General features: G+C 38.1%; 3 protein-coding genes across 3 annotated transcripts; 2 read left to right on the top strand and 1 right to left on the bottom strand.

The window, feature by feature from the left end:
* The first annotated feature begins 455 nt into the window (after positions 1 to 455).
* Positions 456 to 6,970, top strand: LOC111478803 (protein FAR-RED ELONGATED HYPOCOTYL 3-like). Its single transcript, XM_023123281.1, is given in 8 exon segments — positions 456 to 2,387; positions 2,389 to 4,506; positions 4,574 to 4,630; positions 6,000 to 6,068; positions 6,154 to 6,222; positions 6,320 to 6,388; positions 6,469 to 6,519; positions 6,605 to 6,970. Coding segments are annotated over 8 exon segments (2,541 nt in total). The 5' UTR covers positions 456 to 2,336; the 3' UTR covers positions 6,662 to 6,970.
* A 269-nt stretch (positions 6,971 to 7,239) lies between these two features.
* Positions 7,240 to 11,837, top strand: LOC111478872 (protein FAR-RED IMPAIRED RESPONSE 1-like). The gene is made up of 8 exons (XM_023123378.1): positions 7,240 to 7,762; positions 8,454 to 10,744; positions 10,825 to 10,881; positions 10,968 to 11,036; positions 11,099 to 11,170; positions 11,261 to 11,332; positions 11,423 to 11,464; positions 11,549 to 11,837. Exons 2-8 carry the CDS (start codon positions 8,687 to 8,689, stop codon positions 11,603 to 11,605), a joined length of 2,427 nt encoding a protein of 808 aa, XP_022979146.1. The 5' UTR covers positions 7,240 to 7,762; positions 8,454 to 8,686; the 3' UTR covers positions 11,606 to 11,837.
* A 77-nt stretch (positions 11,838 to 11,914) lies between these two features.
* LOC111479533 (cytochrome P450 97B2, chloroplastic) lies at positions 11,915 to 18,384 on the bottom strand. Its single transcript, XM_023124234.1, has 14 exons — positions 18,003 to 18,384; positions 17,532 to 17,712; positions 17,211 to 17,318; positions 15,518 to 15,602; positions 15,195 to 15,433; positions 14,790 to 14,963; positions 13,866 to 13,913; positions 13,710 to 13,769; positions 13,422 to 13,508; positions 13,226 to 13,314; positions 12,960 to 13,051; positions 12,640 to 12,701; positions 12,332 to 12,481; positions 11,915 to 12,244 (listed from the first exon to the last, which is right to left on the bottom strand). The coding sequence occupies exons 1-14, from the start codon at positions 18,143 to 18,145 to the stop codon at positions 12,020 to 12,022; spliced, it is 1,743 nt and encodes a 580-aa protein (XP_022980002.1). The 5' UTR covers positions 18,146 to 18,384; the 3' UTR covers positions 11,915 to 12,019.
* Between the last annotated feature and the right edge of the window lie 779 nt (positions 18,385 to 19,163).

Raw genomic sequence — 19,163 nt, 5'->3', positions numbered from 1 at the left:
TTATAATCCAAGCTTATATTGATTAGATTAAGACACATATTAAGAAATTAATAATATTTTAAAATATTATGTAATTTTGAAATCTTTCCGATCTGTAATTATTTATTTAATTTCGGTGGCGATCGAGCAGGGCGTTTCTGCACGCGCCGTCTGTCTTAAAAAAATGCCGGCAAAATAATAAATAAATAACGAAAATGGGCAACGCGCCAAGAGGAGGGGTAAAAATGTCCATTAAAGAAAAACGGAAAACGAACTGAGGGCGAGTGAGAGAAAAGCGAGTGAGGAATCATCCAATCTCAAAGAGAACAAACATCCTCTTCTGGCAGCGGCGAGTGGTTTACAAACCCTAATTTCCCAAAATTTCTCAACTCTTTGCCCCACTCGCGGTGTCAATCCCCACTCGCTCGCCCCTTTGTTTCAGCTTCTTCACTCCCCCAGAGATTCTCCAGGTCCAACTTTTTTTCTTTTTATTTCCCTCTTCATACCCAATCACCTTCCGCGTTCTCGATCTTCTCTTTCTTTCAGTTTTTTATTTTCTTTTTTATTGTGATTTGCTTGAGATTTTCGCTATGTTGAATCTTGTTGGGTTTGGTGTATTATTATGCTCGTGACTGTGTGGTGGAATTGTTGTCTGTAACGGTAGTGTTGATTGTTCTTCGAGAAAGAGCGAGGAGAATGGAGGTCGTTGGTTCCGGTTTTTTTTTTTTTTTTTTTTTTGGAAGTAGGAACATTAAGAAATGGAAGGATCGTCGACTTTGGATTGAAGTGTGATTACATTGCCACATTGTGAAGTTTTTTAGCTGCTGGATGATGGATGTGTGTGTGTATCCAGTTGCCGCTTGCTTCCTGCCTTATTTCGATCTTCTTGGCGAATTTGATCAGAGGTGGCCAAATTAAGCGGGAAAATTGGAAAATTTGAGTGGGAATCAGTTCTTCCACCACCTAGAGTTGCGGCCTCCTGCGGCGAATTTCATCTGAGTAATGGACTTCAACACCCAGAGGAATGCTACGAAGTTACTGTGGCGAATTTCATTTGGGTAACCTATATATATGCCTACGTTTGGTTATAACCTTTGCATAGTATCGTGATTTACTACCTGTGACATGGGTAGTGCCGGTCTTACAATGGACCTTCAACTTTCTAATTCAGTGGTTTAAGATGCTCAAAATCATATCGACTTTGACGATCCATAACTAACTAACTTGTATTTGGACACTTTTGATGTAAATCTTTAAGATACAGACCAGCCCAAATTATGCACAATGACCTTTTACGTTTTTTTAGAAAAATCTTTTAGTGTTTGTCTGCTATGTGTACGTAGATCAACTGAGGTACCGACAGTTTGCTAAGTGGTCCGGCATGAATGAACCAGTGATATCATTCTAGTGTCTAGTATGAATGTGAAGTTGAAAATTGAACTACTTTAGGTGCTTGTCCTTTTCGTTATTCAGTAGAATACTCAAGTGAAATGCTTTTGGTAACAGGGGAAGCTTCGTTGGACCTGGGTCCTTAGGATATCACTTCAGAAAATGTGGATCTAACGTACCGGTAGAAATTGGAATTGATGATACAGTTGATATATAATAATTTGTCTCTTTGTGTTTAATAGCGAGTTTTATATATTAGGCATTTTTGTAGATACTTTGTTGGGTTTTTGTTTGTTTGTTTGTTTCTATGTCTTTTTGTTGCAAGGAGGGGGCCCATGATTGTCTTTCGTCCTATAATATTTGTAGATGATTAAGTGTGCATATAATTTTTTCTCTTTTCATCGTTGTCTTTGCAAATTGCAAATTGTTTTGTCTTCCTTTTCAACCATTATTTGTAAAGTTACCACTGAGGAGAATAAAACTTCATGTGAAATTCCTTGCATGGGGCAGTGTCATTGAAAAAATTATGTTGTTTTTCTTGTCGGGTTTCAATTCGCAGATTAAAAGGAGAAATTTTCCGCAGGTCTTTTGGTTCATTGTGCAAGTTTGAAATCTAGATGACTGAAGGTCGAAAATGTTACTGTTAAGATAAAAATGTGAGAATGGAACTATACCGTTGCTATCTCATGATATTAAATTTTAGTTCCTTCACTAGCAAACAGCCTTTGATTTTGTGAAATAATGTTGTAGAGTTCACTATATGCAAGCAAGCAGCAGTAATCTGCTCCATTCATTATGGGCACAAGTAGGTATAGATCCTATAACTTAAGAGACTGGGAATTTGTTGTCAATTTAGAAGACCTTATTTATGTGTATGCGCGTAGAAGTCAAATAATAGTCTTTAAAATGTTCACTATTTAATGTCCATTTCAGGTATCAAAACTCATTAGCCATTGGCTCTTCTCATCATGGATATAGATCTTAGGTTGCCTTCTGGTGAGCATGACAAAGATGAAGAATCAAATGCAATTAAATAATATGTTGGATGTGAAAGAAAAACTTCATAATGGAGTTATTGGGAGTGGAAGTATGGTTGATACTACAGAGGGGATGCACATTGAAGATGGTGGAGATTTAAATCCCCCTCTGTTAGACATGGTAATGTTTAAAGAGGACACAAATTTGGAACCACTTCCTGGTATGGAATTTGAATCACACAGTGAAGCATATTCCTTTTATCAGGAATATGCTCGCTCTATGGGATTCAACACAGCAATACAAAATAGCCGCCGTTCAAAGACATCAAGGGAATTTATTGATGCAAAATTTGCTTGTTCCCGTTATGGTATGAAGAGAGAGTATGATAAGTCCTTCAATCGTCCACGTATGAGGCAAACTAAACAAGAAAGTGAAAATTCAACTGGTCGAAGAGCATGTGCGAAGACAGATTGCAAAGCTAGCATGCATGTGAAGAGGAGGGGGGATGGTAAATGGGTTATTCATAGTTTTTTTAAGTTGCATAACCACGAGCTTTTACCAGCTCAAGCTGTCAGTGAACAAACAAGAAAGATGTATGCTGCGATGGCTAGGCAGTTTGCAGAATACAAAAATGTGGTAGGGCTGAAGAATGACTCCAAGAATCCCTTTGATAAGGTCTGCAGTTTGGCTTTTGAAGCTGGCGATGCAAGGGTTTTACTTGACTTCTTTACTCAGATGCAGAATTTGAACTCTAACTTCTTTTATGCTGTAGATATTGGTGAAGATCACCGGCTAAGGAATTTATTTTGGATCGATGCAAAAAGTAGGCATGACTATACTTATTTTAATGATGTGGTTTCTCTTGATACTACCTACATTAGAAATAAATATAAGATGCCCCTTGCTTTCTTTGTTGGGGTGAATCAACATTATCAATTTATGTTGCTAGGATGTGCTTTGCTATCAGATACAAGTCCAGCAACATATGCATGGTTATTACGTACATGGTTGAAAGCAATTGGTGGACAGGCTCCAAAAGTCGTTATCACTGATCATGATAAGGTACTGAAGTCACTTATTCCAGAGGTGCTTCCAAATGTGTATCATCACTTCACTTTGTGGCATATATTAGGAAAACTTTCTGAAAACCTTGGTAATGTAATGAAACAACATGATAATTTTATGGCAAAATTTGAAAAATGCATCTATAGGTCATGGACAAAGGAAGAGTTTGAGAAAAGGTGGTGGAAACTGGTTAACAGATTTGAACTCAAGGAAAATGAGTTGGTTCAGTCCTTATGTGAAGATCTAAGACACTGGGCGCCTACATACATGACAGATGTCTTTTTGGCTGGAATGTCCACAGCACAACGATCTGAAAGTGTAAACTCTTTCCTAGATAAGTATTTGCACAAGAAGACCACTGGACAAGAGTTTGTGAAACAGTATGAAGCAGTTTTACAGGATAGGTATGAAGAGGAAGCAAAAGCTGATTTTGATACTTGGAACAAACAACCCACCTTAAAATCTCCTTCACCATTTGAGAAGAACGTTTCAGGGCTGTACACACATGCAGTATTTAAAAAATTTCAAGTTGAGGTCTTAGGTGCTGTTGCTTGCCATCCTAGGAGGGAAAAGCAAGATGATGAAAACATTACCTATCAAGTTCAAGATCTTGATAAGAAACTTGACTTCATTGTTGTATGGAATGAACTGAAGTCGGAAGTTTCTTGTCTATGCCGGTTATATGAATCTAAAGGTTACCTTTGTAGACATGCTATGATTGTTCTTCAAATTTGTGAACTTTCTACTATTCCACCTCAATATATTTTAAAACGGTGGACAAAAGATGCTAAGAGCCACCAATTAATGGGAGAAGAACCTGAGCCAGGACTATCTCGGGTGCATCGGTACAATGATCTATGTCAACGAGCATTGAGATTGATTGAAGAGGGATCTTTGTACCGAGAGAGTTACAGTATTGCAGTGCATGCACTCGATGTAACGCTTGGACATTGTATTGGTATCAATAGTTCTAATAGAACTGTTTTAGAAACTGGTACATCAGCAGCTCGTGGTCTACTCTGCATTGAAGACGACAATCAGATTAGAAACATAGGCAAGACAAACAAGAAAAAATATCCAACTAAGAAACGGAAGGTTAGTTGTTGCACTTTGGTGTTTTATGTTTTAAGTACGTGTTGAAAATGACACTTTTGAATTTCAGGTGAATTTCGAGTCTGATGTCATGCCTGTTGGAGCACAAGATAGCTTGCAGCAGATGGTTTGTCTGTCACCTTCATTATAATTATAATAATAAAATTATCCACGTTAATTTTCAACTCTTGCTTGTATTGATCCTGTTCGTTTGGGATATATTATGAAGTAAAATAACTTTTTTTTTAATTAGGGCTATAATTAACCCCAAGAGTTTGACTGTTGGAATTTGTTATTAAAACAATGTTTGTAACGTCTCAAGCTCACCGCTAGCAGATATAAGGGTGTGAGATCCCACATCGGTTGGGGAGGAGAACGAAATATTCTTTACAAGGGTGTGGAAACTTTTCCCTATCAGACACGTTTTAAAAACCTTGAGGGAAAACTCGAAAGGAAAAACCCAAAAATGACAATATCTGCTAACGGTGGACTTGACCCATTACAATGTTGATTCCAAATATTTTGGAGAACCCCAGAGATATTGATAATGAAAATACTACATTTTTTTAAGAAATTAGAACGGAAGAAAAAGTATCAGTCCATAGAAACGTAATTCGACTGGGAGGTAATACGTCACCCGTATTTAGGCTTCAAGGATTCATCTGTGCGAAGTCTGATTTTGAAGGAAGAAAAATCTCCAAAACCTTAAATTTTAGATCCTGCTAAAGAATTCAAGATGGACCACCCAATCATTTTTCTGATTGAATTTGATCCAATCCTACCCTTCTGGAAAGGTCTCGAAAACTTATGTAACAACCCAAACCTATTGCTAGCAGATATTGTTCTTTTTAGGCTTTCTCTTTCGATCTTCTCTTCAAGGTTTTTAAAACGCGTCGCTAGGGAGAGATTTCCACACCCTTATAAAAAATGTTTCGTTCTCCTCCCCAACCATTGTGGGATCTCACAATCTTCTCCCCTTCTGGGCCTAGCGTCCTCGTTGACACTCGTACCCTTCTCCAATCGATGTGGGACCTCCCCAATCCACCCTCCTTCGGTGTCTGGCTTTGATCTGATACCATTTGTAACAGTCAAGCCCACAGCTAGTAGATATTGTCCTCTTTAGGCTTTCTCTTTTGGGCTTTCCCTCAAGGCTTTTAAAACGCGTCTGCCACACCCTTATAAAGAATGCTTCGTTCTCCTCCCAAACCGATGTGGGATCTCACAACTTCAATCTCTGCTAAATAATTTAAGATGCCACATGAACTTGATCCAATCTTCCACTTCTGTTTTTAGGAAATTCTTTCTAAACTCCAAATTCCAGCAATCTTTCAAAGTTAATTATTATAGGTTCTACCGCTAGGTTCTGGTTTTGAACTTTTCAAATTTATTGGGGCATTATAAGTGATTAAATGTTCTTTAAAAAATTGTTCTATCTAAAGGTAAGCTACAAAGTATTGTCAATATGTATATGATTCTTTGCCTTCTCTCTTTCTCAGGACAAATTAAGCTCAAGAGCAGTAACCCTTGATGGCTTTTTTGGCACACAGCCAAGTGTGCAAGGAATGGTATGATTTTCTTGAGTCTCTCTCTTTAGCATCTTAATTAGTGAACTGGCAAAGTTTTCAGTTCCATGCACTCATGTCTTCTCAGGTACAACTTAACTTAATGGCACCAACCCGTGATAATTATTATGGAAATCAGCAGGCCATTGGAGGGCTGGTAAGCTTTATGGTGGCACAAAAAAGTAAATGTGTGGGTTCAGACCAAGTATAATATACATGAACTCACTAGAAATTCTGGGTTCTTTTATCTATAGGGGCAATTAAACTCAATAGCACCTAGCCATGATGGTTATTATGCTGATCAACAGAGTATCCATGCACTGGTATGTGACACTCGAGATGTGATATTCAGCCTATTTGCATTCTAGTCACCACATTTTACAAAATTGGTTCATTCCTGCAGGGACAAATGGATTTTTTCCGAACACCGACTGGTTTCACCTATGGCATTCGGGTTAGTTTACCGAACACGATGTATATCTTCCACTACATTATGCAATTTATATGTCATCCACATTCAATACTTTCCCTTGTGGCAGGATGATCCCAATGTACGAACAACTCAGTTGCATGATGATGCATCAAGACAAACATGATTAACCTCTAATCTTAGTGAAGGTGCTTCACTAGTGGATATTTGTATTTAGCCATGAAAATGAACTTATCATTTCCCAGGTGCAGGAAACAACACATTCTTCTAGTGTCTGTAAAAAAAGTTAGTGGCTGGATATATACCAAATGTTGGTCCTCCTTAGGCGATTGTATCATAATAACAAGTATGTAGTTCTCATCATTATCATTTATTTTACATGGTTCTCATTCAAAGATGATAGCGTAATACCAACTCAGCCCAGAGTTATCTGTATGTTTGATTCTTAGTATGAAACAAGATGTAATTTTTAGAACGAGTTGTTATTAACTGGTAGTTTCTTGTTTTAAGGTGTAACTAGAGTAGGTGGAGCTGGAATAGTTGGTTTCTGATGGAAAAATCTGTGGATTCAGGTCCAAAAAGCTAAAGGTTTATATAGTCCGATGCTATCAAAGCCCTTATTATCTAAATGGTGGCCAGAGCAGGATAAGAGACGTTTGGTGAAATGCAACGGTTCGATAAATTTCTTACCCTTGAAGATGATAGTCATCTTCATCAATCAATCATGTATTTGTTTTTAGCTTTCTATTTGTTTTTCCTCAAGTTTTCTCTCGGGATCATATTCTTCTTCTCACACGTCTAATTGTTTTGAGGGGAAGGTTAAAAATGGAACTCAAGAAATAATAAAGAGCAATCAAAGCTGATCTGAAATAGAGCACAAATAACACATGATATATCATAGAAATCTATCTTAACGGACAAAACTAAACCAAAATAGTGTAGTGAAACATTTTAACAAAAACAACACGCGCTGACATATCCGCGCGTGTAGTTTTAGGAAAAACAAAACATCCCCAAATGTGGAATGCTTTATTTGAGCTAAAGATTCAATCTTGTTGCGCCGACAGAGCGTGGCAAAACCCAAAGGCGAGTGAATTTGACCCAATTCTCCCAAATTCTTCCCCACAGTTTTGAATCGGCGAGTGAGTTTCAAGCCCTACTTTCCCCAATCGAAGGAACCCCCTTCCCCACTCGCGCAAATCCTCCACTCGCTGCTACAGCCTACTGCTTCGCTTCCCGGATTCTTAAGAAACCGTTCTTTCTTCAGGTTTCTCTCAACTTCATGCCAGCCTCTTCTTTCTCGTTTTTGTTTTACTTTTAGTCTTAATTTGCTGGGTTTCTGTGTCATTTTTCTGCGATCCTGATGATGTTTTCTTCTGGGCTCCCCCTCCCCCCTCCTATATCTGTTTTGTTGCTGAGGGAGTATCGATGGAGAATTGTATCTATATGCTTAGCGTTCTTAATGGGGTTTGGGAAATGTGCCATTCAATAGTTGCTGCTCCTTCCCTCCCACTTGGTTTTAGCTAATCCGAGAAGGCTTCTTCTGTATGTTTGGTTTCTCTATCAGAGTTGGGAAATTATGTCCTTATAGTACTCATACTTCTTGAATTGGGTTCCTGTCGATTATCACTTCTAGACTTCTGTCTCTGAGTTGCTAACAAATCTCTGTGCTTGTAGTCAGCGTAAAAGTTGACGTTTTAATGAACTTTCCTTTCAAGAATCTTGCGACATTCGGTCGGGTTTGTCTACAGGATTTCTAAAAAACAGACAAATTACTGTTCTCACAGATTTTAATGTCAGTCGTAGTGTAGATTTTGTAACTTATGGAGGAATATATGTTTAAAGCATTCGATGCCTCATTTGTTTGTAATTCGATGTCCCTGTTTTTGAAGTCTTTAATCTTGTGAATGTTGGCATTTGGTAATCTACATACTAAGTGTATTTGATTTGTTGATCAGGGTGAATTAAATAGCTTGAATAATGGATTTGAGAGTTCCTGGATTATGCCTTGGGACGTTGTCAAGTAAAGTGAGTGTGATCTCTCTTATCATTTCAGGATTATATAGAATATGACTTGCAGGGAAATTCTGTCAAAGAGACAGATTGTAAATTATGCTTTGATGAAAAGGAAAGGATTATGTAGCAACATCTAGGTGAGATGTGAAAACTCTGCTTCTTACTGCTGGAAAAAATGGTTGACGTTGTGGCTGAAATGCATGATAGAGATGATGGAATTGTTAGTTTACCGAAGGACTTCCTGTTTGAAGGGGACATAGATTTGGAGCCACGGAGTGGAATTGATTTTGAATCCCACGAAGCTGCGTACACATTTTATCAAGAGTATGCCAAATCAATGGGATTCACCACATCGATTAAGAATAGTCGACGTTCAAAGAAATCAAAAGAGTTTATTGATGCAAAATTTGCATGTTCAAGATATGGAGTTACTCCTGAACCTGAGAATGGAAATAGTCGAAGGCCAAGCGTGAAAAAAACCGACTGTAAAGCCAGTATGCATGTGAAGAGAAGGCCAGATGGAAGATGGATTATTCATGAGTTCATAAAAGATCATAATCATGAGCTTTTACCTGCTCTTGCATATCATTTTCGCATCCATAGGAATGTAAAGCTTGCAGAGAAGAACAACATCGACATATTACATGCTGTTAGTGAAAGAACACGAAGGATGTATGTTGAGATGTCGAAAAAACGTGGCGTGTACAGAAATGTCGGTTTCCTGCAGATTGACACAACTTATCAGTTCGACAAAGGCCAGTATTTAGCGCTTGATGAGGGTGATGCGCAAGTATTGCTGGAGTATTTTAAGCGTATCCAAAAGGAGAATCCTTACTTTTTCTATGCTATAGACTTAAATGAAGAGCAGCGTCTGAGAAACTTGTTTTGGGTCGATGCCAAAAGTAGGAACGATTATGTTAGTTTCAATGACGTTGTCTCATTCGATATATCATACATTAAAACCAATGATAAGCTTCCCTTTGCTCCTTTCATTGGAGTGAACCATCACGGGCAGTCAATGATGCTTGGTTGTGCATTGGCTGCAGATTGCACTAAACCAACATTTACCTGGTTGTTGAAGACATGGCTTAGAGCAATGGGTGGTCAAGCTCCCAAAGTTATCATTACCGATCAGGACAAAGCCTTGAAATTAGCCATTGAAGAGGTGTTTCCAAATACCCGCCATTGCTTTGCTCTTTGGCATATAATGGAAAAGATTCCTGAAACTCTTGCTCATGTAATCAAACGACACAAAAATTTCTTGTCAAAATTTAACAAGTGCATTTTGAAGTCGTGGACGGATGAGCAATTTGATATGAGATGGTGGAAGATGGTTAGTAGATTTGAGCTTCAAGATGACAAATGGATTCAATCATTATATGATGATCGTAGAAAATGGGTACCAACTTATATGGAGGAAATCTTCTTGGCTGGAATGTCACCTGCTCAATGTTCTGATAGTACGAACGCGTTCTTTGACAAATACATTCACAAGAAAATTACGCTCAAGGAGTTCTTGAAACAATATGGAAACATTCTGCAAAATAGATATGAAGAGGAAGCAATAGCAGATTTTGATACATTACACAAACAACCAGCCTTGAAGTCTCCTTCTCCCTGGGAAAAACAAATGTCTACAATTTACACGCACACGATATTTAAGAAATTCCAAGTTGAAGTTTTGGGCGTAGTTGGCTGTCATCCAAGAAAAGAAAGTGAAGATGGTGGCATTACTACATTCAGAGTTCTGGACTGTGAGAAAGATGAGCATTTTTTAGTGAAGTGGCATGAATTGAACTCTGAAGTTTCTTGTTTCTGTCGTTTGTTTGAATATAATGGTTTTCTTTGTAGACATGCATTGATTGTGTTACATATGCATCGTTTTTCAAACATCCCACCTCAATATCTTCTAAAAAGGTGGACAAAAGATGCAAAGAGCAGGCAAGCAAATACTACTGAAGGAACAGAATTCAGACAGAACAGAGTACAACGTTACAATAATCTATGTAAAAAAGCTATTGAATTAAGTGAAGAAGGATCACAATCAGAGGAGTGTTATAATATTGCCATTCGTACAGTAGTAGAAGCTCTGAAGAATTGTGTCAATATTAACAACTCAAAAAGTGCTCCAGCAGAATCGAGCGTTAATGACTACGGTCTACGTGAGGAAGTGGAGAACCAAGAAAGCATAGCTGCTAAAGCAAATAAGAGGAGTATGAACAGAAAACGAAAGGTTGGTTTTCCAGTCAGTGTTTGATATGCTAAGACAAACAAGGCAGAAACATTTTTTGATTCTGGAATTCCTTTGTTCAGGTACAAACAGAAACAGATATGATACTTGTTGAATCCCAGAACAACTTGCAGCAAATGGTTGAATCTCCCTACTATGTTCTTCGTTAGCAATGTGCATTTATCATCATAGATAAGCAAATTCTTATTGGATTTCCTACTTGCAGGATGGTTTAACCTCAGATAGCATGACCCTGAGTGGATATTATGGATCCCAACAGAATGTTCAAGGATTGGTAGGATATTTTATTAGCTTATGACTTCATAGATGCTATTGTTAAGCTACTGGTGATTGCAGGTACAGTTGAACTTGATGGAGCCTCCCCGCGATGCGTCGTATTATGTCAATCAACAAAGTATTCAAGGGCTGGTTAGTCTTGCTATGGTTCTGTTAGATACTCAATGATCATGAAGGTTGTTTAATTCTTTATGAATCAAGTTCAATATATTCTTTTTTCAGGGTCAACTGAATACAATTGCAGCCAGTCATGATGGGTCTTTTGGGGCGCAGCATAATGGCATTCATGCCCTGGTATCTGAGACTATTTCAAAAAATATACTAGAGGGAACGTTCTCTTCAACAGATATCTGAAAGTTTTTTTCTGGTTGAATTTACATACAGGTGGATTATCGGCCAGCAACAAGTTATAGTTATAGTTTACAGGTTTGTTTAATAAGTTATTTTAGAACTGTGCTGCAATCTTTTGTTGGTGGTTTGACTGTTCTTAACCTGTAAAAACTATTGCAGGATGAGCAACATTTAAGATCTGCCCAGCTTCATGGCAGTACTTCAAGACATACTTGATGAACTAACAGACATCTTTTCATGGTTAGTTGAGTTGTACAAAAAGTATATACATGACACAGGCCCAGACGTCGTAGTATGCCATGTAGTTTCGATACTCGATTGTCTTTTACTTAGAATAGTGATAGAAGAAAAAGCTGCATATTTATCAGTTAGCTTAGCTTTGTTATTTAGGCTGTCCAAAGAACAGTTTCATCTCAACAAGTTGATAAATGCTTAGTTCCAAGAGTAATCTGTAATTCTTACTCAACATGTAAATTTCTGCTCGAGGATAATGCACCATTATTAATGAACTGAACCGACATCCAATGAACTAAATTCTCCCTAGTGAGAAGAAAGATATATATTTCCCAAGCATTATCATGTAGCACAAATAAGTGTACCATATTCTTGGGATGACAAGAATGTTAGCTATCAATTTACTTGTGATCTTCTTCTCAGTTTGCACCACAACCCACTTTTGGTATGTATGGTAGCCCCGGTGACTAGTTCCACAGATTCTGGACTTCCTTTTAGTTGCACATCAAACTTCTGCAGCAACATGGCCAGTGCTATAGTTGACTCCATTAAAGCAAATTGATCTCCCACACATTTTCTAGGTCCTCCTCCAAATGGCAAGAAGGAAAAGTCTGATATAATCTGAGATAGTCGTCGGAATGAATCCATCATTAACTGATTGATCATGATGCATCTGTTTTATATTAGGACCAATAGTTGGAACGTTACCTCATTTGGGTATAGAGCTCCCGGGCTTCTAGAAGGATCGAAACCATCCCATCCTTCAATCCCATCGCTCGCTTTGTTTACCTGAAATCTCTCTGGTTCGAAATCTTGAGGGTTATCCCAGAAGTATGGGGATCTATGGAGATTGTAAACCTAAAAGTTACAGAATAGGTTCGTGAAAAGCAAGTAGACAACATGCAAATGGAAGAGAGTGAAAGAGACATCAGAATATTCTCAGGTTTACAACAAAAAAGAACCAATGCAATTAAAAATACTCAGAATAAGCACCTCCAGTGCCATCTTCAACTTACAGAGATGAAGATGTCAGTCCCTGCAGGAATTGGATATCCATTTTTGTCACCATTATATCCTCCTGCACAATTACCATTGCACACATGGCTTAAGGGTATAATAACAGCATTATCTTTAAGGTCGAAAAGACGAGAGAGAAGACCATTCGACTAAACGTTGGGTATGCTTAACATATTCAACCATCAAAGCTGAACAGCTCTTCTTAGCTAGCTCTAGCTTCCCAGAACACATTCAGGACATGGTGATTTAAACAGAAAATTCCCCTTCAATGTTCTCTTTGCACCACTTACATGTGATGAAGGTTATTTTCAGTTGGTACCTGGTAACGTATCTGGTTTGAGAGCTCGTCTTATTAGCAATGGTGGTTGAGGAAACAAACGAAGAGTCTCCGCGATGATAAGTCTGATGTACCTGATAGCATATTACAAAACTGTAAGTACCAAACTTCACTCGAGCAAATATGCTCAGAAATCTATGAAAATTGGAACAACTGAACTGATGTGTCTCCATTTTAACTCTTAAGCTTTGAGGGAAACAAAAAAGAGAGTATTAAGCAGAATACTTGGAAACAGAGATCTTTCTTACTTCAATTCTTTGAGTAATTCAAAATTTGGCCTTCCCTTGCCAAGAACCAAATCAACCTCTTCTTGAGCTTTTTTCATTTTTGAAGGGTTCTGCAAAACCAACCATGAGGCCTTACCTTAAACAAAAGAAGCCATCATTGAACTTCAATCTATATCACTTTATGAATGATGGCAACGAGGCAGAGCCAAATGCTTACTTGTGCAAGCAAAAAAACAGCCCATGTAAGCACAGCAGCAGTTGTTTCATGGCCAGCAATAAGCATCGTCATCAGATCATCCCTAAGCTGTTGACATTACATATATAGATGTGAAAGTTGATCAAGGTAAACACATTTTAGCTATAATCTGATAGGTAAGGAAAAATCGGAGACCTTCCTATCCTCTTGAACACTTTTTAGACACTTACCCGAAAAGTATTACTCTATTGTAGCCTAGCTAACTAGCTGCATTCGACTTCACAACTTAAACTTTGACTATCACTTTACCTGCCGATCATCGACATCAGCTCCCCGCATATCAACTAAGAAACGCAAAAGACTGGCATCCTGAAAAATATGACATAATACAGTGAGCCATTCATGATCTTTGTGAAGCATCTAAAGTACAACACCTGGAAACACTCGGGAGGATGGAAGAGACACCTTAAGATTTAAATAGTCCCTTTGCTGCAATTTCTCGACATCTGCTTCCTGTTAGGAGATGCAACCAAAGTCAAGTCCAGGCTGTTGCTTCAAACAAATTTGTTCTGACATGCCTACACAATGAGTATCTAAGGTGTGTACTACTTAAAGGCACCTGTGACATGGAAAAAACAAAGGACAGATCTATGCCTTGCTTCACCATGGAAGAAGAAAAGAAAGAAACAGCTCATAAAGGTTCAAACAAGAAAGAGTAGTTTCTTAAACTAGCTTGTCAGTTACTGCTTTCAATAGATTTTTCAAATATGGGTCTTAGGCTCATAGTTGGAAGAAGAATTCGGTGAATGTTGATGTCCTAATCAATAACCTACTATGAACTAATTGTGTATCTTGCTCAAACAATGTGTTTATTTCTACAAGAAAATAAAAACACAGCCACGAGTAGAGATTTGAAAATATGATCGAGTTTTGTAGCTGTAACAGCCCAAGTCCACCGTTGGCAGATATTGTCCTCTTTGGGCTTTTTCGTCCGGGTTTCCCCTCAAGGTTTTAAAGGTGTCGGTTAGGGAGAGGTTTCCACACTCTTATAAAGAATACTTCGTTTCCTTCTCCAACCAATGTGGGATCTCACAATCCACCCCCCTTGGGTACCCAACGTTCTCGTTGGCATATTGCCCAGTATATGGCTCTGATACCATTTGTAATGCCAGAACCCACTACTAGCAGATATTGACTTCTTTGAGCTTTCCCTTTCCGGCTTCCCCTCAACATAAAAGAATGAAATTTAACTTATAAAGAATATTCCAGGCTAAAAGATCATCAATATGAATATAAATTGCAAATGATAGCAACATGGCAAGATTTCCTACTTTCCTAGAAAAGTTTACTTCACCAGAAAAATTTGCCAAGTGTCAAGCCTCAGCTCACCTCTCGGGTTTCTCTTGCGTTTCGTATTAGGCCATCGAGACAGTCGTTAATAACCTTAAGGTCACTATTGAATTTACGTTGCCTCGGGACTATCCACCTTGCCAAAGGTACTTTCCAATATGGGATATAGAAAGTTGATCTATGCTCTGCTTCAAAAAGGGTTCCATATACAGCCTGCAAAATATTTGTAAAAGTTCCGATTAAGAATGCTTGATGTTCATGGTTTAGGTATGCACTAGACATTAAATTAAGACGACAAAAGCCGTACGATCTCTAAAAATAATGGGACACCAAACACAACCTGGATCATGTTACAAAGAGGTTCCAAATCCTAGCTTGATAACGAACAAACAAACGACCATATACGTGTAGGATTATAATGTGGATAGTTCGATTTCTTCAAACCTTAATCACTGGGGATTCTTTGGTTACAGAACCAAAATCATAGTTGAAAACACCAAGTCCAATGATATCAAGAGCCAAATTTGAAAACTCTGCTTCCATATCCAACTCAATGGTTTTATCCTCATGAACTTCACCTTCTCCTAAAAGCTTCTCCAATTTCCGTATCGATCGTTCTGAACAATCAGCAAACACTTTGGCCATAGCTTCCAAGTATAACGCGTGGAATCCAGGAGCTATAACTGTAACTCAAAATGAAATCATTCAACATCTCTGTAAGGTTATAAAGCAGAAGTCAATATATTGATCAAATTTTGCTTGCTCACCTCGTCTCCTTTGCTTCCAAGTGTCTAAGTCAGCTGGTATTAGTCCTTTACCCATTATGGGTTCGAGAATATCAGCAAGCACTCCCTAGTAGAGTATATTTACAGTAGCAATAAGACGTTATGACAACACAAAGTGCTAAATATATTTGATTAGTATGGAATTTTACATGAATATTGCGGCTAATCTGAAGAAAGCATGTAAGAACATCGACAAAACTAGCCATGTCCTTTACTGTATTGATATTGACCAAATTCACTCAAACCAACAAATCACTGTACCAACGTTTTAGCTAATCTTTCATGTGGTTGTTTACATAACAATTAAACAGATAAATTCAGATGTTATATTTTCCTTTCAAGAAAAGAGATAACAACATCAGGATAGTACAAGAAATAGCTCATTAAGAAGAAAAGAAAAAAAGTGGTAGATGGTCCATGTAACGACCCGAGGTCCCAGTTAGTAGATCTTGTCCGATTTGGCCCATTACGTATCGCTGTCAACCTCACGGTTTTGATACGCGTCTACTAGGGAGAGGTTTCCACACCCTTATAAGGAATGTTTCGTTCTCCTATTTGTAACAACCCGAGGCCACCGCTAGTAGATATTGTCTATTTTGGCCCATTACAATCGCCGTCAGCCTCACAGTTTTAAAACGCATCTACTAGGGAGCGGTTTCCACACCCTTATAAGGAATGTTTCATTCTCCCATTTGTAACAACCCAAGGCTACCGCTAGCAAATATTATCTGCTTTGAACCATTATGTAATGTGGTCAGCCTCACAGTTAAAACGCGTCTACAAGAGAGAGATTCCCACACTCTTATAAGAAATGTTTTGTTCCTCCATTTGTAAGAACCTGAGGCCACCGCTAGCAAATATTGTCCGCTTTAGCCCATTACGCATCATCGTGAGCCTCATGGTTTTAAAACGTGTCTACTATGAAGAGGTTTACACACCCATATAACGAATGTTTCGTTCCCTCATTTGTAACAGCGCAAGGCCACCGCTAACAGATATTGTCCGTTTTGGCTCATTACGTATCGTCGTCAGCCTCGCGGTTTTAAAACACGTCTACTAGACAGAAATTTCCACACTCTTATAAAGAATGTTTCGTTCCCCCATTTGTAACAACCTGAAGCCACTGCTAGCAGATATTGTCCGCTTTGACCCATTAGGTATCGTTGTCAACTTCACAGTTTTAAAACGCGTCTACTAGGGAGAGGTTTACACTCTTACAAGGAATGTTTTGTTCCCCCATTTGTAACAACCCGAGGCAACCACTAGCAGATATTGTCTGCTTTGACCCATTACGTATCTTACTTCTGAAAGTCAGGATTTACAACTTACACAGCCTGACGACTGATAACATGAATGATTCAATCGCTGTCAACCTCAGTTTTAAAATGCGTCTACTAGGGTGAGGTTTCCACACTCTTACAAGGAATATTTGTTCCCCATTTGTAACAACCTGAGGCCACCGCTAGCACATATTGTCTGCTTTTACCCATTACATATCGTCGTCAGCCTCACAATTTTAAAACACGTCAACTAGGGAGAAGTTTCCACACCCTTATAAGGAATGTTTCGTTCCCTTCTCCAACCAATGTGGGATCTCACCATCCATTTCCTTCGAAATCTAGCTGAATTATACACTTCCTAACAATCAGAAAGAAAGAAGTTGATTCAACATTACCTTATCATAACTAAATGCATTTTCTCGAAGAATATATCTTGCCACAATAGGATCCGATACAACAACAAAGGCTTTTGGTCCAAAGGCAAGTTTATAAACAGATCCATGCTGCAACATGAAGAAAGAAAACAATAGGTAAATGTTCATTCCAAACCGAAGAAACATAGAGAACTTAGAGGACTTGTACATAACAATGTCCAACCATGTCGAACTAGCCACAACACCAACCGATCAACGACGTCATAAGGCGTATAAGGGAACGAGTGTCCTTGTAAGATCAGTTGAAGACACTGATGAACAAGTTATGAAAGATATGCATACCTCTAAGAACCAATCATATAGTGCAAAAAAGAGTGGGCGACCAAACAAATCAGAGACTGCACCTTCAGCTATCGGCATAGATCCAAGATTTCCACCGTTTAACAAATTAGTTAGAAGATTGCTTGCATTGTCAAGTAAATTTCTCTTAGTTTTAGGTTCATCAACTTGAGTTGATTGGCATCTGCACAAACATTCAAACGATTGCCCTATAAACAACGAGTTCTACAAGCTTAGCCACACTCTCTAAACAGAACAACAAAAACTACAGCGAATTTGAATGAATCAATCAAGATCCATTTCCGAAACCCATGAATGATTTCCCAAAAAAAAATGGTGAAAAACAAGAGAAAACAAGCATATATATGCTATTTATCTGAGAATCAACTCAAACTTTCACCAAATTAAACTCACGAAAACAACTGAAACAGAAGCGAAAATCAGCAGCAATGAAGAAAAACCGAAAACAATTACCTAAGAACACGACCTCTACGATTGGATTTGAGATACTTGGCGGGTCGTCGCGGCATACCCACAAACCCAAATTCATTTTTCTGAAGGTTTCCATTGAAGACAGCGGAAGGCAGATTCGATAGGGAACTGGCCGCCATTACCATTCCCACAAACCAACCGAGCGGTGAAGCTTAGTAAATCACTTGATGAACTGGGTGGAAGTGGGAGATAAACTTTTTTATTTCTTCAAAGGGAAAATCTATTGTACGGAAGGTCACGAAGGATTCGCAGTGCCTGACCTAATAAACATTTGTGGGAAAATGGTCGTCTGCTGAAGGATACTTTCGGTTGGTAAGATAAGAATTGAGGTGGGTGCTGGGTGAGTAGTGCCGCTTACGAGCTGTCCACAAGCTGCAGATTTTGCGTGTTCGTCGTTAATACAAATTGAAATTGGCTACTGAACGAGTTATGCACGTCTAAATTTATGTTTTGGGTTGTAAGATTATGATTTGTTTGTCATTACATATCGTCAGCCTATAATTTTGAAACACGTCTATTAGGTACAGGTTGCTACGCCCTTACAAAAAATGTTTCGTCTCCCTCATAATCTACCTCTTTCAGAGCCCTTGGCTGTATATTCTTATAAGAAATGTTTTGTTCTCCTCGCAATCCACCTCATTAGAGGCCAGCGTCGTTGGCACACCACTCTGATAACTTGGCTCTAATACCATTGGTAACAACTCAAACTCACCGCTAACAGATATTGTCCGTTTTAGCTCATTACATATTTTTGTCAACGTCATAGTTTAAAAATACATTGAAAAAAATTTTCCACACCCTTATAGATTAATTTGTTACTACATCATAGTTTCTAATATTTAAATTAATGGTACCGGGTACCGGGTAATTTTTCCACACCCTTATAGTTTCTAATATTTAAAAAAAAAAATCGGAAGGTACCCGGTAATTTCCACTTAAAAGAGGGACCAAGTTGAAAATGAAATTAAATCTTATTGGAATTTTGAAATGGACTAGACAACTAAACTCTCATGATAGAAATGTTTGAATTTTAATTTCAATTTTTTACTCTTTATTTATCTTTTTTTTTTCTCTCAAAGAAATTTAGTTTTTCATTTTTTTAACTTAAACAAAAAAAAAAAAAAAAAAAAAAAAAAAAAAAAA

This window comes from Cucurbita maxima, unplaced genomic scaffold, assembly GCF_002738345.1.
Source record: "Cucurbita maxima cultivar Rimu unplaced genomic scaffold, Cmax_1.0 Cma_Scf00001, whole genome shotgun sequence".
In the NCBI taxonomy this organism is placed as follows: Eukaryota; Viridiplantae; Streptophyta; class Magnoliopsida; order Cucurbitales; family Cucurbitaceae; genus Cucurbita; species Cucurbita maxima.
Note: the sequence above shows the minus strand (reverse complement) of the source record. Positions and strands in the feature narration are given on the sequence as shown.